The sequence below is a fragment of the Mchenga conophoros genome, linkage group LG19 (genome assembly GCF_057382185.1).
Source record: "Mchenga conophoros isolate Kocher_MC1m ecotype Shallow Benthic linkage group LG19, M_conophoros_male_GT1.1, whole genome shotgun sequence".
Taxonomy (NCBI): Eukaryota; Metazoa; Chordata; class Actinopteri; order Cichliformes; family Cichlidae; genus Mchenga; species Mchenga conophoros.
In genome coordinates this window covers 1,623,887-1,642,125 of record NC_140544.1, presented here as the reverse complement: position 1 = coordinate 1,642,125, position 18,239 = coordinate 1,623,887, and the positions used below count along the sequence as shown (strand labels likewise).

Sequence of the window (18,239 nt, the reverse complement as noted above, 5' to 3'; positions counted from 1 at the left end):
CATCTATGAATCTTTTTGCAGCAGTACCATCGACCCCTTGCTCAGATTTATACAGATCTTCATAAAACCATTTAAACGCTGCATTTATGAGTACTGATTCATCAAAAAGTTTATCATCTTCCGTTAGAATTGTCCGTATAAATTTCTCCGATGTTTCTTTCTTAATTTGCCAGGCCAGTAATTTACTTGTTTTGTTTCCAAATTCATAGTAGTGATATCTAGTTCTGGCCATAGCTGCTTCTGCTCTGTTGGTGCATAATTTATCATACTGCAACCTTGCTTTTGTTAATGTATTAAGACATTCTTCCTTTTAAAAAAAACTCCCTTTTAACAAGTGGAAACAGGTGGCAGAACCAGGCTCAGGGAGGGGCGGGGCCATCTGCTGTAACTGGTTTGGGGTTGAGGGGCCAAAGACAGAAATAAGACATGCAGTGGAAGAGAGCCAGAGATAAATAATAACTAATGATTAAATGCAGAGTGGTGTACAAACACATAGTGAGTAAGAAAGGTGAGTGAAGAAGAAACACTCAGTGCATCATGGGAATCCCCCAGCAGCCTAGACCTGGCCGGTCTTTAAGTCTGACGTTATTAGCCATGTCTAGGTCCAAACACCGCTTCAGGTCCCAAAGTCAAACGAACACTGCAGCATCACTGAGAGTTAAAAACTGTATAAATTCTTTCATCTGTAATAAAATGATCAGCGTTGCTGCTTTACCAGGTGTAACAAGTAAGTTTAACATCCAGGCATCCATGAAAACAGGATTTATTACATTTAACAGAGTTAGAAGTTAGCTCGCTAGTTTCCACCTAAGCATGATATAGCATGTTCTGACTGAGAGATTTCTGAAAAATTAAAACGTACAGCTCTGCTATCACTTCCAACATAAATGAAGTGGGGGGCGACTGTGGCTCAGGGGATTGGGAAGCTCATCTGTAACCGGAAGGTTGCCGATTCAATCCCCCTGCTCTCTCTGTCCTGGTCGTTGGGCAAGACACTTTACCCTACTGGCCAACACCAGCAGGCCCACTCTGCAGGAGTTTGTAGAGTGGTGTGACAGCTCCAAACTTGAACTGAACGTGAGCAAAACCAAAGAGATGGTGGTGACCTTCTCCAGTAAGCAGAGGGATCTGGCTGCTTCAGTTACCACCATCATCCACGGGAAGCCAGTGGAGGGAGTTGAGGAGTACAAATACCTGGGAACCATCTTTGACAACCTCCTGAAATTCTCTGCCAACACAGAGGAGATTCTCAGGAGGTGCCACCAACGGCTATACCTCCTTACGAAACTCAACTCCTTTGGAGTCAGCACAGCCATCATGATGACTTTTTACTATCCCTTCCTGGGAAGCCTCATGACCTTCTCCCCACTCTGCTTTTTAACTCCAGCCGATAAGACCATTTCCCACACCAGAAACATAAACTACACTCTTTTTATACTGCCGACACTTTACTCACTTTTACTCACTTACAGTTATTTATTCATCTTTCAGTCACTTTAATTTTAAAACTGTGCAGTTTTGAAACTGTGTATATAATGTATATTCTGTGTGTTTATTATCTCACTCTTACCCCTGTTTATGCCCTGTCCTTATCTTTAAAACCATGCTGCTCTGTTGTATGTTAATTGCCCCTTGGGGATAAATAAAGTCTTTCTGATTCTGATTCTGAGATAATCCATCCACAACACAAGGTTAGCAGTGTTGGTCAAGTTACTTGAGGAAAGTAATCAGTAACTAATTACTGATTACTTCCCCAAAAAAGTAATCCCGTTACTTTACTGATTACTTATTTTCAAAAGTAATTAATTACTTAGTTACTTAGTTACTTTTTAAAAACACGATTTACAACCTGAACAGGTGATAAAGCGATAGATCTTTCAGCCCAATTCTACTTTTTCTGCATAATCCATCATACAAAATGTAATCAAAGGGAAAAGTCTCTTTTTTTTAACTTGTTTTATTAGTTTTAATCTTTTAACTTTATGCATCAAGCAAAAATGTAATTATATGCAACATTCTCTGACTGGAATAAATGAGTTTAACATTTCCCAGTGTCCCAGTGTCACAGTGGATCAGGTCAGGAGGCAACTGAGGAAGCTTCGCCCCAGAAAGGCAGCAGGCCCAGACAAGGTGTGTCCTAGGATGCTTAAGGCGTGTGCTGCTGAACTTGGGGAGCCGCTACAACGAGTCTTCAACCTCAGTCTGCGACTGGGGAGAGTGCCCGCCCTATGGAAGACATCCTGCATCGTCCCGGTCCCTAAAAGGAACCGGCCCAATGAGCTGAATGACTTCCGACCGGTGGCACTGACGTCACATCTTATGAAGACTCTAGAGCGGCTCTTCCTCAACTTCCTCCGACCACAGGTACAACATGCCCAGGACCCACTACAGTTTGCATACAAGGCGGGTGTCGGAGTGGAGGATGCCATCCTGTACCTCCTACACAGAGCCCACTCACACCTGGATGGGGGAAAAGGCACGGTCAGGATCCTGTTTCTTGACTTTTCCAGTGCCTTTAATACCATCCGGCCCTGTATGCTTCAGGAAAAACTGAACAGGATGGAGGTGGACCCCTGCCTGGTGGCTTGGATCTCCGACTACCTCACCGACAGACCACAGTACGTCAGGCTGAAGGACATCACGTCTGACACTGTGGTCAGCAGCACAGGAGCACCACAGGGAACTGTGCTGTCCCCTCTTCTCTTCACCCTGTACACCTCTGACTTCTGCTACAACTCTGAATTATGCCATATTCAGAAGTTTGCAGATGACACGGCCATCATGGGGTGTATCTGGGATGATCAGGAAGAGGAGTACAGAAGTCTGGTGAGGAACTTTGTCGCATGGAGTCACACAAACCACCTGCAACTCAACACCTCAAAGACTAAGGAACTGGTTGTGGACTTCGGGAGGTCCAGAGAAGGTCCACTGCCGGTTCAGATAGAGGGGGAGGAGGTGGAGGTGGTCAACAAGTACAAGTACCTCGGGCTGTGGGTGGACAATAAACTGGACTGGTCATGAAACACAGAGCACCTGTATAAAAAAGGCCAAAGCCGACTGTACTTCCTCAGGAGGCTGAGGTCTTTTAACATCTGCAGGAAGCTCCTGAGGATGTTTTACCAGTCGGTGGTTGCTGGAGTACTTTTCTATGCTGTGGTGTGCTGGGGGAGCAGCACAGCAAAGAAGGACTCATGCAGGCTGGAGAAACTGATCAGGAGGGCTAGCTCTGTGGTCGGCATGAAGCTGGACACTCTGGTGACAGTGGCAGAGAAAAGAACATTAAAGAAACTGCTGGACATTATGAACAATGCTGGGCATCCTCTGCACACGGCCATTAACAACCAGAAGAGTCTGTTCAGTGACAGGTTGCTTCTCCCCAAGACAAGAACTAACAGACTTAAAAACTCCTTTGTCCCACACCCCATCAAACTGTTTAACTCCTCTCTGGAGGGGAGAGGGAGGGGAAACAGGAGGACAAAGGAGGGGGGAACAACTAAGCTGTAGTGCCTCTTCACCTCACTGTACAATACCTTGTGCAATACTTTTTGTAAATAGTCAACGGTGCAATAGACTCAATACTTGAAATGTGCAATTCACTTGTATTTTTATTTTTTATTCCTATTTATTCTATTTATCCCCTTTGTATATTTTATTTATATTTGTCTCTGTATTTATATATATGTGTGTGTGTGTGTGTGTGTGTGTGTGTGTGTGTGTGTGTGTGTGTGTGTATATATATATATAACAATTCTGTAACTGTAACTTCGGTCGTTGCTGTGCTTTTTGGAAGTCGAATTTCCCAGAGGAACCCACCCGAGGGATTAATAAAGTTCTATCTTATCTTATCTTATCTTATCTAAACCTATTTTCTGCACATTCCAGCACATAAAATAAAATATTTTTTGTGTTTACACTCAGTCTTTCAAATAGATGCAAGTAAAACACAGCAGAAAATAAATAAAGTCAAAGACTCAGCGGTCCTGTTGCTCTATTTTCACCTGTAAAGCAGGAGTGGGGTAGGCGGAGGTTTACCCTGGTGCAGGTGTGCCGCGGTCAGTGGAAGAATCCGCGAGTTTCTCTGTGAGTTTCCCATTACGTCGTAGCTACTCGGTGCTTGCTTGGAAGTTTAGGGGTTTTTCGCTGTAAAAAGAAGTTTTCTTCCCACGCACAGCGGACACTAATGTTTTTGTCACTTTTTATGGAATCAAACTCAAAGTAAGGTCAGTACTTCCACGCTTTAAACGCTGCACGCTCATACTCTCTCCCACAATCGATATGTGATCCACTGTTGATCTGCACACAGCTGTTGTCACTAACGGCGCACTCGCTTACGTCACTGTCATGAGACATTCTCGCAAAAAAATCACGGTTTTAGTGACGCAGTAACGCAGCGTTCCTACGGGAAAGTAACGGTAATCTAATTACCGATTTTGCAATAGTAATCCCTTACTTTACTCGTTACTTGAAAAAGTAATCAGATTACAGTAACGCGTTACAAGTAATGCGTTACTGCCCATCTCTGAAGGTTAGTCATTAATACATAGCTGCATGGGCTGGGCTGTAGTTACATCGTATTGTTTTAAAAACTGAGCTTTAAAATCAATAGCAGTAATAAAAACTGAGAGAAGCCGACAGTGATCACTGGCTGTTTTTAGGGGCTTGTTCGCATTAATTAGAACAAGATACAAAGCATTAAAACATGTTAAAAAAAACCAAAATCCAACAGCCTTATTAAACGCAGAGTAGTTTGGACCCCGAAGCAGGGTTCACCACGTCATCACTTAACCTCCTAGGACCTGGCGTCCACATATGTGGACATCACATTTCGGGTTGTCTAGACCAAAATACAAAATTTTGCTCTACAAGGGCCTGATATCCATTTATGAGGACATTGTACTGCCTCTCTTCTATCAAAATTTAAAGCAAATGTCATCATATGCGGATCTAATTTTTCTCAGAAACAAAAATCAGGTAAAAAAAACAATTTTACATTCATCTGGTCCCAATCAGCCCAAATGGCAAAGAGAAATTAAAAATGCATGCCATGAAAGAGTTCTGGTCTTAGGAGGTTAAAGACTGGATTTCAGCATAAATAAGGGAGGATTCAGGGTCAGAGTAAACAACTCCATTCACACGGTCATGACATGCATATTGTTCATTATGTGGAGAAACTGTGCAAGGGAGGGCTGAAGATGGATGTTGACTCAAATGTATTAGTTTGCACGTAGACAGCTATGCAGACATAAAAAGATAACAAAACACTGAGAAGAGACCAGGAGAGACTTGACACAAAAGGGTAGACACACATAATAAATACAAGAAATCAAAAGCTAGGAATATAAATAATGAAAAATCAGAGGCACTAGGAAAACAGAGCTCCAGATGAACTAATACAGAAAACTAATACAGCACAAGAACACAAGTCAACCTATCTTAATGATTTTAATCAAACCCAGGACTATGACACCATCCACTGCAGGGTTTTTTGTTGTTTTTAGATCTACTGTCTCCCACTTGTCCAGTTTCTTGTTTTATTGCACACCATGCCAACATATGTTAAAATGTAGGCCAATAGAGTCTTTGGATATTGTTTATGCAAAAATATTATTTGATACTGTCAAACTATGTTGTATTTGGCATTTTTCACAGATTCAACTGAAAAAAACAGAAACACATGAGGTGTTGCTGTGACAAGCTTCAAATTCCTTGAAGGTCTTTGAGATTTAAAACTGGTTCTTTGTTGTCTTTTATGGACACTGGTTCACCCATTGACTTAGTTGAATTAGTTGCCTTTTGCTTGAGTGATTGATAGGTCCATGATAAGTGGTTAAACAAAAGAAGAAAAACACATTCACCTGAGAATGATCTGACTGAAAATGACTGAAATGGCAGCCAATGACAAACAAAAACATTGAAAGACCTCCAGAAAGCCTGGAGAACTACTCCTCAAAACCATTCACAGAAATTACGAGCAAATCTGACTGCTTGGTAATAAAATATGAAGAAAATCATGGAAAACTGAAGCTATAATATTTGGCCCCAAACATCTCAGAAACACACTCTGCATCCAAACATGGATTTCAAAACTTTGGCGTCGTATACTTCTGTGAGAAGTCATTTTTAACTAGGATCCTCTTTATAACCTTATAATACCTATTTATAAACTGAGTGTTCTCAACTGTAGATGGACAGATTTAGGACTCTTGCCTGCTAAATATTCTTTAGAAGTTATTTTGACATTTTGCTAAAACACATTAGACCCCCCCCCCCCCCCTTTTTTTTTTTTTTTTAAATAACCATGCAATAGTTTTCACTGTCACAGGTACAATTTGTGCTTTCCATTTTGGCTCAGTATCTCTTAAATCAACTTTTTAACTTGTGGTGGCTCCGAGTGTTACTGAGCCTAGCCAGCAATTTCTACTTTGCCTTGTACCTTCCATACAGAGATTTCTCCATATTTTCCTAATGTTATATTTTTATTTTGGGTTCCAGATTTTAACCAAAGTTCAAAGCTTGTAAATCCTCCAAAATGATTATTAATTATGATTATTAATAACAATATCTGAATATGAGTGTGGGTTGTGACAAAAATTCAAGTTAATAATTTGGTAAAATTATACCAAATCAGGCTGAGAGGTAAGGCAGTGAAAGTTCATGTGTTGGCCACATCTACAAAACGCTGTGTTGTGTTTCAGTTAACTTTCCAATATCCACCTTAAAGTAAATGATCACTTTCTCTTTATTCTAGTTAGGCACGTTCCTCAAATCTGTTGTTGGGTCACTTACCAAAAACAGTTGACTTTATCCTGAGAGTAGTCAAACTGGACTGCAGAGCAGGACCTCAGATCTAAGGTTCGAATGGGCTCCTCACACTGCAACAGAAAAATGATTCTACATACTTACTGTGCACATAAACAGGTACATTAAAAAAAAACACCTTCCCTGACATAAATGTAGCAAAGCCTTATTTTTGTAGGACAATTTTTAACTGCAGCTGCTATTTATTTTTAGCTCTTCCAGTAAAAGTCTAGCTATGTCCTCTGGCACTCATTCCAGCTCCGGATTTTCTGTACATCGAAACAGCTTTCTATGTTACATTACATCAGTAATACAGGTTACTGTGTTTGTTTACATTTTGTTACTGCTTTTTATGTTTTAATGTGTAAGTTCAATAAAGAAGATGTGTATACGCTCATCTGCCTGCATTGCTAGGTGTCGGGCAGCTTGTGTATTCTTTATATCACTAATATTTTTTAGTTGTGTGCAGCTCAGTACTGAAATATCAATTCCTCCAGTACAAGATATCTGTGTTCTAGAATAGTCTCATATTAAAATATCAATATTTTAGTTACTTGGGGAAAACTGGACTTTATCATTACCAGGAACATGGTAGAAAGTACAGTAACTATATTTTTGGAATAGTATAAACAATTTGTAGGAACTACTTCTTCTTCCGCCTGTCATAGGGATATACGAAATGTGTCACAGCTCATTCAGTTGACAATGTTGGCTGATCGTAAGCGGAGTCATGTAAACAGTGAAGATGCGTTTTGTGACACATGCAGCAAGGCCACAAACCTTGTCAAACACAATAAAAATAAATCATAACACAGAATATGATGAGTTTATGATAGGGCAAACTGAAGAGGAGAACAGGTTCTTCACTTCCATTCAGTTGTCTTAGATTTTAGCCAGGTAAGGTTCTAGAGTAGAGCATTTAAAGTGGATTTTGTCAAACCCATGTTCCGTGTTCGGCGTGTTTAGTTTTGCTTCCCGTGTGGCGTCATGTTCATTTGTGTCAGCTGTGTTCCCCGTGTGTTTCTACTTATTTCGTTACCCATATATGTATGTAAGTCTCCTTCTGTTCATGTCATCATCTGTTAACCTTCCCTTATCTCAAGTGTTCATGTATTTCCTAGTGTTCCTGGTTTTCATGTATTTAGTTTTACCAGTTTAGGTTTTTGTGACTAGTTTAGTTTTCGGCCACACTTCTTGTTATAATCTATTTCCGTTTCCATATTTCGTTTGTCTGCAATTGGGTCCACTGATCTCCACTCCACACGGTCTGCCATCGCAGATCGTGACAAACTGTGCATGTAGCCGTCTCCCTAATTTCCTTCGGGATTAATAAAGTATTCTGATTCTGATTCTGATTCCAATTCATGGTAGTCTCTGTCTCCCGCTGATAATGACTTCAGCTGGGCATGAGCGAGAGGCCAGTAGTTTTTCACTGGTGGTTTGTGAGAAACAAATTGTGGATAAACCTCTGGTCTTTCACTATTAACTGAAGGGAGACCAGTGTGCGAAGTAAGTTGGTGCTGGCGCTGCTTTCACTACACAGCAGGCATTAGCAAGTAAAAGAGTTTCTGTGATTTATCATTCTAACAGACAAATTTCCTCTTGCTAACCATCTTGGCCAACATTTGTAATGTAGAAAAGGTGGAGTGTGGAAAAATTGTTGTCTTTATTTCATAAGGATGGCAACTCTGACCAGTCAACAAAAAAAAGCATTAAAAAAACAGACAAGTTGACCAGGTGCAGGCTCAGACACCACTTTCTGTTAAACATCTATGAGAAATCACTTGGTTGACTCAATAACCAGCCGTTTTACCAACACTCCACCTTCATATTTTGAATTCCCCCTATGAATACGTCTGTGAAAGTTCTCAGTCACTCAGGTCATTGTAGTCTGAGGAGCTCGGAAAGAAACTGCTCAAGCCTTTTTTTCCAGATGATTTTTATGTTATTAACATATTTTAATGTATTTCTTATCAATATATAGGTCCATGCTTCTGAATAATTAACTTTTTTTCCCCAGAGATATGGGGTCCTCCTGTAGGCCCACCACCCACAGGTGGCATCGTAGGGGTTGGGTGCAATGTGTGGTGGGTGGTGGGAACTGGGACATGAAACATGACTTCTCTGAAAGAGGTGACGTTTAGTTAAGAGAAGTGGCCTGAGATAGTGCGTGAGGTTGAGAGGTGGTGATATAGTCATGCACAACTCAATGCACAGCTTGGACTCTGGAACCAGTCTTCTGGGGAGGGATTGGACTCTGTTCCACTCTGGAGTTGCCCTTGGTGTAAGGCAGTGGGCTGGGGTGGATATCTGGGCGTCCCCTGTGGCTTGCTGCCCTTACATTGGAGTTTTTCTGGTCGACAAGAGGGTTTGTTCCATGCGCGTTTCGGTTGGGGAACGGGTCGTGACTGTCGTCTGTGAGTACCCGGCCTTCTTAGAGGTATTGGGTGAGGTGCTTGAGGATACGCCACCGGAGACTCTATCATCCTTTAAACTGGAGGCTGTGTGTGCTTAATGTTGTCAAGCTTGTTATTCACAGGCTGCTCCTAAATACGTTTATAATAAATGGTTTGTTTTTGTGGCAAATGTAGGTGAAACGCTCGTGTTTCCATGGTAAGAATAGAGCCATGCCTTAAACCAAGCAGCAAAGCAAAGAATTTGTGTCAAGAATCTTTCATAATCAAATATTTTAAATGCTCAGTAAGTTGTTGCAACACTAGCCCATAGTGTGTGTGCCCACATTAAATGGAGACAGGCTGACAATGTACACACTGTAGGCTACCCTACGAGGGCCCCACAGTGGTGGGGCCACACATGCCCCATTCTTCACACCACTAAGGCCCAAAAGGCCCAAGCTCCACAGATCAGGGTGGTGCACAGGATGAGTGGGGAGTAGGGTCATGACATGAGAGTCATGCATCGTCAAAGACTTGGAGGAAGGTCATGTAGGACTAATGTCTAACATTGTAGTGATTATTGGTTATGTTAGTAACCTGCTCATTCACACTCAAGTTCTTCAAAATGATTCCTGATTGTGCCTACTCTTAGGTGCCCGAGTGTCAAGAGGCTTGCCTGGCCTGAGGGCTGATATCAGAGCAGGCAGGAGTGAAACTAGAAAGAGGACACATGTTTTCATGTCAGGATTTTTTGCTGGAGGGTGAACTTCCTTGAATGGACCTTCAAAGGTTGTAATTTCACAGAGTCACTGTATAGCGGAAAGAAGCTGAAGAGTTTTGACAAATGGAAATGAGAGACCAGATTGTCGAGCAGTCAGTATGGCTGCAAAACCAAGCCGAGGTCTGCTGTTGGTCTGCCCTTGGCTTCTGAGTATAATGAGACAGTAGCGATGGATCTACATAAAAAAGGAACGAAGATGTGACTGGCACACTGCGCTAGACTGGGCACTTATGGCTAAAAACAGTATGCTTAATCTACATGGTTATAGTCCACATCAACTTGTGTTTGGCCAAAACCCCAACCTCCCTTCTGTGTTGATGGAAAAACCACCTGCCTTAGAGGGCACAACTGTAAGTGCAGGAGTAGCTGAACATTTATCAGCATTACATGCTTCCAGGAAAGCATTTACTGAGGCAGAGTATTCAGAAAGGATCAGGGGGGCACTACCCAAGCAACTTAGGCCAACAGATGACAAATATAAGGCAGGAGATACAGTATACTACAAATGAGTCGACTGTACAGAGTGGAAGGGTCCAGGTGTAATTATTGGGCAGGATGGAGCTGTTGTATTGGTAAGACATGGTGGGACTCTTGTAAGAGTACAGCAGTCAAGGTTGGGTAAAGTGGATACAGAGAGTGGAGATAAACAAATACTGCAGAGTACTACTGATGCTGACACTGACAACAAAGACTCAGTTGAAAATGATGAGACAGAAGCACCCGATGGTGAACAGAGTAAGGAAGAAGACATCACTAGTGACAGAGAAACTAACACTACAGTAACATGTCTGTGACACAGCCTTCTACATACACTGATCCTGTCTCCTCTGCAGATGTAAAGTTAAGAGCAGGACAGCTGATCACGTCACTTGATCACTTACTAGCACAGACGACAGCGTTCAACATACAGCCAGAGTATTAGGCAGAGCAGGGAAAGCCAAAGGGCAATACAAAAACGGGTATAATGTGCAATATCTTGAGCTTGATGGTAGTTAAGGTGAAAAGAAAGCTGTAGACATGTCACTTGTTGATGGTCTTTGCACTGAACCTGAAACCAGAGATGCAGATGTACTCATAACAAAAACATCTCCTTTGATGCTGCCAAACAGGAGATTTAGAACTGGCAAAGTAATGGTGTATTTGATGAAGTGAAAGACCAGGATCAAAAATGTGTGTCTACTAGATGGGTCTGTACACTCAAAGAAACTACTAATGGTGTTGTCCCAAAGGCCCAACTTGTGGCATGCGGGTTTGAAGAAGTTAATACTCAGGAACTACAAAAAGACTGTCCAACATGTGCATCTGAGTCCCTCAGACTGGTGCTAGCTGTGATATGTCAAAACAAGTGGAAAGTGAATTCAATGGACATTAAATCTGCCTTTTTGCAGGGAATGGAGCTGTCAAGAGACATTTATCTTTGCCCCCATCTAAGGCTGACAAGGACAATGTTCTATGGAAATTTAAAAGGTGTGTATATGGACTTGCAGATGCTTCACTTCATTGGTACAATAAGGTCAAAGACATTATGCTCAGCACTGGTGGTAAAATATCACAGGTTGATCCCGAGGTGTTTTATTGGCAAAAGGAACAATCTGAGATCACAGGAGTGCTTGCATGTCATGTTGATCATTTCCTTTGGGCTAGTTCAAGTCACTCTGCAACTCATGTCATTCCTGTACTGAAATCTACCTTCCTATTGGGGCGTGAAGAACATGACAGCTTCTTTTTAATGTTGGTATGGACATTTGTACAGTTAATGACGTAACGTAACCAACTTTACATTGACAACATACAACCGGTTCAGTTACAAGCAGCACGGGCTGTAAATCAATCAATCAATCAATCAATCAATCAAGGCTTTATTCGCCACATGCAGGTTGCCCTGCAGTGAAATGGGACACCCCCCCCCCCCCCGACCTTACATACACAACACAGACATCACATGGGGATAAAGGTCGGTAGCGTTACAGAAAAACACTGAAATATACACTACAATGGGAAAGTACAAGAGGAAAAAAAGAGGCCTCTACTCATGCTGGGCTCCTGGGAGGACAGTATGAGAACAGGATACAAAAAAAACTCCTCTGCACATTATGATGGTGGTTTTTCTTTAGTGCGAACAACTCATGGGAATTTCAAAGCTGTTCTTAACAGTCCGACACTGGTCTCTCAATCTCCCGTTGGAGAGCCGCGAGCTTCTCCATGATGTGATCAAACTTGCGCTCCGTGGTCTTGTCATTCGCTCAGAGGTTATTCTGAGTATTCACAGCAGCCGTAAGCTTCTCCAAGATCTTATCCATGCTGCACTCAGTGAGCCCATTCTGAGAAGTCGCGCCTCGTCCCATCGTTTCAATCCCAGCGGACAGTCTTGTGGGGGTTTGAACAGCTGGTTCCGCTCTCTTAATTCTCCAATAAGTCAGGGCCAAGCCAGCTCCGATCAGCATGAACCCTGTTATCAGGGTTTCGAATAGGTCGATATCTTCAGCGTCCTCGATCGACAGTCCCGCCAGGCACACGATCCTCCATTTCTGCCACCCGTCCATCGTGTATCCGGCAGGGAAAGTACCTCCAGGACACTCGGGCTCTCCCGAGCCCAGACTTCTCGTTGAGAAAAGGGTGTCAATAGCATTCAGAGACCAGTTAATCAAATCCATAATTCTCTTTTAGGTTTTAAAGAACGACAGTGAGAGACTGTTCCAGGGAAAAGTAAAAACACGAGACAAGACAAGGACATAAGAAGCTAAGCGGGGAAGATAAGGGAGAAGAGAGGAGAAAAGTGTGACCGCCTTCGCCGAGAGCCAAACGAGAAGAGGGAGAGGGAGGCTTCTTTAAGCGAAACAGAACGGGAGCAATTCAGGTCAAAATAGGACAGATTTTGTGGGTTACCAAACAAACGAGGCCAGATGTGATGTTTGACACATGCAGCCTGGCATCTAATATTAAAGATGTAACTGTGCAGTCCATTCAAGTGAACAAAGGTTTCTGTAAACCTAAGGCAGAGAAAGTAACTCTTAAGTTTCAGCACTTGGGTAACAGTGAGGATTTGGCATTGGTTGTTTTCAGTGATGCTTCTTTTGGTAACCTTCCTGATGGCTGTACTCAAGGAGGGGCATTAATCGTCCTTATGGGTAAAGGGGGAAAGTTTTGTCCTCTCTTTTGGCAGGCTAAGAAAATCAGGTGTGTGGTCAGAAGTACACTGGCAGGAGAAACTCTTGCCATGTCAGATGGAATAGACAGTGCAGTCTTCCTGGCAGCACATTTTTCTGAGCTTACAACTGGTAACACTGGTCTGAATGCTGTTCTGTTGATCTGTGTGACTGACAATCATTCCTTGTTTGATGCACTCAAGTCCACTAAGCAGGTTACAGAGAAGAGACTGGGGCTAGAAATCAGACAAACCCGTCTGAATTTGTTGGTTTGTTGGTCAGATTCCAAATCTCAACTTGCTGATTGTCTGACAAAAAAGGGAGTTTCACCTTTAATCCTTCTACAAGCACTAGACTCTGGATACTGTGATCCTTTGTTTTTTTGCATTAAAATGCACTGTTATTTATTTTGTGTAGTTATAGTATGCTTCAGTTAAAGTGAAGCACATCTGAATTTCTTGAATGTTCATCAATGTTGACAAGTTGTTGTTTTTTGTATATATATATATATCGATAGATAGATAGATAGATAGATAGATAGATAGATAGATAGATAGATAGATAGATAGATAGATAGATAGATAGATAGATAGATAGATAGATAGATAGATAGATAGATAGATAGATAGATAGATAGATAGATAGATAGATAGATAGATAGATAGATAGATACACATATGTTTTAAACCTGTATGTTTATATCTTTATTTTACAAGAAAGAGAGAGATTGTTAACTTGTTGTTTTCTGTTATATCCCGAGAGTGCGGTAGCCTGCGGTGAATTGTGGTTTGTGTGCGTGTGCGGGAAAATGTGGTGTGGAAATGAAAAGCTTGTGTTGAGGCTACAACGTCGTGTCTTTTGAGTTTACACCAGAACCAGTTTGGAATCAGTGAGAAGATACACCAATAAGATGTACATCTTTGGACTATGAGAGGAAACATAAGCTTTCTGAAAGATGGCAGTGCTAGCCACTGCACCACTGAGCTGAGCAGACTTACCATTTTGTCTTTGAAGTATTTAAGTTCATATCTGTTGAGCGTGAACCACCTTTGCTTCCAGTTCTGCAGAAAAGATTGACAGCATATATAAAATCAAAATCAAATCAATTACTTCAATGTTACTTCATGTCAAACTCTGAAGCCATGTTTCTGAATTATTCTTGTTTCACACAGTTACATAAGATTTCTGTCTGCAACGAAACACAAACAGATTTCCTAAGTATTTGTGATGAGAATCAGTTAAGTAACTGTTCTTGCATGTCAACTGCTGTTACCTTCACAATTGCCCCTTGCTTCACCAGGAAGCCTTCCTTTGTCCCCAGCTGAAAAAATAGAAAATACATTTTAAATTGTAAACATTTCAAGAATAACTGTGGTTTATTCCAGTTTAAGCTGCATACTGTGAATAAGTCTTGGCTATATAATCTTTAAGTTAAAATAACTTGTGTGAATACCCATTACGAATAATGCAACATATTTAGATTTTATTTAGAGTAATGTGACGTACAATACAGAGTAATAGGTCACCTAGAAAATAAAAAAGGTTTATCACACCAAAAGTTGCTGTGGTCAGATAATCATTGTCCGTACATAAAGACTGAGGGAGAAATCTGAACTTATTGCAGTTGTTGCTAGTTGAATCCAAACGTGCTTATCACAACTGCAAAGCCTGATCATTTGAGCACAAAAAAGTCTCCATAATAAAAAAAGACTTTACGAATTGTTTAGGCATCATCAGAGCACACTACTTAATATTTAAACATGTGAGAGCTGCGAGCTTGTATTTATGACGAAAAAGAGCCCTTCCCACGAAATTCGTCAGATGTTGCTCACATGAGACTACATGGGTGTTTGCAATGGTTGTCGTACCGAAGGTGCATTTGCTACCAGATCATTTTCTGTGCGTCCTGTCTGTATGGCAGTGTGAACTCGCACAGATTCATAAATAGATGGCTCCTCCACACGCCATGGATACGGACTCTTCAAAACAATGAGGGTTCCTGGTTAAGAGACAAAGGTTGGTTATATGCCCGGCAAGCCGACTTTAAAACACGGAAGAAATAAAGATGGACGTACATTCCTGTTTGTCAGTATACTTCTTGGGTGTGTTTTAATGCAGTCTTTATGTGTGCATCATAGCTAGCATTACGTTTTTTGATGAAGATCATGGTCTGCATACCTGTGTCGCTGCCCAGCAGAGGTTGGTTAGCAAAGTGGTTGACAAAGTCTTGAAGGGTTGGAAACTCATTAAAACCAAACACATAGCCATTGCTATTTCGTGTCACCTGAAAATGCTTCACTGAATCCTTTGCCCTATGTCAAATGACAAACAGCATAAATGTTTCACTTTAAAAGTCATTCACAAGTAGAAGTACACTAACCACAGACCTGCAGATATTTAGCTTCAAAATTTAGCAAGTACGTGTTTCCTTTCTTCATCATTGTTAAGATTCACATACTTGCTTTTAACAAAGTGTTTCTAGGTGGTTCACTATCACCTCTCTGTTTTTCTCCCCACACACATGTGTGTGTATTTATATCCTTGTGGGGACATCTCATTGACATAATGCTTTCCTTAGCCGCTTACCCTAACCCTAACCATCAAAAATGAATGCCTAACCCTGACCCTTACTCTAAATCTAACCATAACCTAATTGTAACCCTGACACTAAAACCACATTTTGAGTCTCAGAAATGCCTTCAAACTCGTGGTGACCTGGATTTTGGTCTCCATGGGGGCTGTTTGTCCCCACAAGTACAGTAAACTACCAATTTTTGGTCCCCATGAAGATGTTAATACCCGTCCACACACACGCTTTGTGTGACTAATACTAGAATACTTGGTGAAAACTGCAATGAAAAACTTAAACCTTTAACCTCGACATTAAGGGGATCTGGTGACTCTGTTATTACTAAACACACCAGTGAGAAACCAAACTGTGCAAGACAAGACATGGGGAGCAAGGCGAATTTAACTAAAAGTAAAAAATAAAGCTATAATCAGGTAAGATAACTCTGCATCTGTTGTGACATCATTGTTTTGTCACTGTTACGGTTCCAAACCCATGGTGCACTTCCCTCGTTCACTCACCTAACGGACAGGGCGAAGCAGTCTGATCCCTCATTACTGTTTCTCAGGAGGTAACTTCCATCCGTCCCATTGGACAAGAGAAGGGCCTCTGCAGCATGGCGAGACAGGTCATAGTGGTACCACCTTCAAGGCAATAGTAATATGATTTTTTTTATTTTTAAAATCTAATAAAACCATTGTTAGATAAATGATATGAAAGGTCTAATTTTTATCTACATTTTGACACACGGCCCATCTTTTAGCTACAGTGTCAAATTGATTTCTAATATTTCAACAGAAACAACAGCAGTCTTTATACAACAGCATGGACAAATCACAGTAATCATCTGAGCTTGTGCTCAATTTACAAAGACTTGGAAAAACTTATTTGGCACCTAAAGCTGCTTGCTCAGTGTTAGATGCTGAAACTTTTACATACAACACTGTACAGCAATGTTATTTCTCCATTTCACAACCATAAGCGACATTGGTGAGTGTTAAAATGTGACGATTTTGGACAACGACTTTAACAGAGAGTGAAGCTGGAATTAATCCTGGTCTAAAAAATGCAGATTTAAATAATCTGCCGTGGGCTTCATCTAATGTTTTTCCTGAAGACCAGGTCTGAATGAAAATGCTGACTTTTATAAGGAAAGTGTACTGCTGGGACTTCTGTCTCATATGCAGAACCTGTATGCTTTTTACACTGTTGTGCAAAATTACGTGAAAGAACAGGCTTATGTTATGATTCAAGGTCATCTCTGCAGTACTGTGAACCTCAGACTGTATGGAAATATAAAGGGAACTGGTAAAAGGATGTGAAAGTTCTTAATTTGCATTAAAAGTTGCTGGGACTGTTTAAAAATATCACTGAAGGCAACAGTTCAAGAAAAACCGCTAGATTCAAAAGGTTCTGATCATATTTTAAAACCAGCTGCAGAATTATCCGTTTAAATTCCACACTGAACATTAAGTTTTTCTATTTCTTGTTTGCAGAGTGGCAGTCCTGAGTTTAAATGCACCATCTGGCCGGAGCCTTTCTGTGTGGAGTTTGCATGTTCTCTCTGGGTACTCTGGCTTCCTCCCACAGTCTAAAGATGTGTGATAGTGTGGTTAAATGTTAAAGGGCGTTTAAGTGAATGTCTGTTTCTCTATGGTAGCCATCTGCCTCCCTGACAAGGATAAGTGGAAGAGAATGGATGGATGGATGTTTGCAGCGTTATTGAGGTATCATATACGACTGTTCCAGAAACTCCATGCTGACTTTATTCAGTGCATTTATAGTAAGACCTCGTTTGTCAGAGCAGTCTGTGGATACATCCTGAGGATTGTGGATTTGGAATTTGTTGCGTTTACAGAAAGCTTCTCTAACAATTCGTGAAATATATAAGCACACTAAAAGTTCAGTCACCATGTGTGCAGCATCCTGTGGTTTAACATTATATTTGTCCTTCCTCAAAAAAAACAAAGTATCAACAACGTTAGAACATACCATCGGTATGATAGAGTCACAAGTTATTAGGCCAGTATGATCGTAACCGTTAAATACCAGCTGCGTGTTTTCGGAGTTGAGTTTCGGGCGCAGTTTTGTTCTGTGCGGCTTTAAATCGAAGCGATTTTGTCGGCACCCGACTTCCGTAAATCAAACAATCAAACAAACAATCAAACAAACAAACAAACAAACAAACAAACAAACAAACAAACAAACAAACAAACAAACAAACAAACAAACAAACAAACAAACAAACTGCTTTAAGGAGCGGAACGGGCAGTCCTCGACATCTCTGAAACGCGCCATGGCGCTTCTTTTGGAATTGCAAATATTGTCCTGAGTGGGTCTGATATGTGCAGGAGGGACCAGAACACAACAGAAAACTCCACAAAACATTACACGGAGAGAATTTATAGCTGAGCGAAGTGTTAATAGGCTGCACAGTGAGTCGGTACTGGAACTTGTTTTCGGCATGTTACAACTGACAATATTCCCCTCGTGCAAAGTAAATTAGAAGTGTACACATAACTTACGTAACAACCTGTTAACACGGAACT

The 18,239-nt window shown here is 41.2% G+C and overlaps 1 protein-coding gene across 1 annotated transcript in view; it reads right to left on the bottom strand.

Annotated features, from left to right (window-relative positions):
- dapp1 (dual adaptor of phosphotyrosine and 3-phosphoinositides) overlaps positions 1–18,239 on the bottom strand; it is a 30,669-nt gene that overhangs the window by 11,922 nt on the left and 508 nt on the right. The window contains exons 2-7 of the mRNA XM_085257999.1: positions 16,212–16,334; positions 15,300–15,433; positions 14,990–15,120; positions 14,395–14,442; positions 14,120–14,182; positions 6,787–6,872 (exon numbers count right to left, since the gene is read on the bottom strand). Of these exons, the coding sequence (XP_085114125.1) occupies positions 6,787–6,872; positions 14,120–14,182; positions 14,395–14,442; positions 14,990–15,120; positions 15,300–15,433; positions 16,212–16,334 (585 nt within the window). The remainder of the gene's footprint in view (positions 1–6,786; positions 6,873–14,119; positions 14,183–14,394; positions 14,443–14,989; positions 15,121–15,299; positions 15,434–16,211; positions 16,335–18,239) is intronic.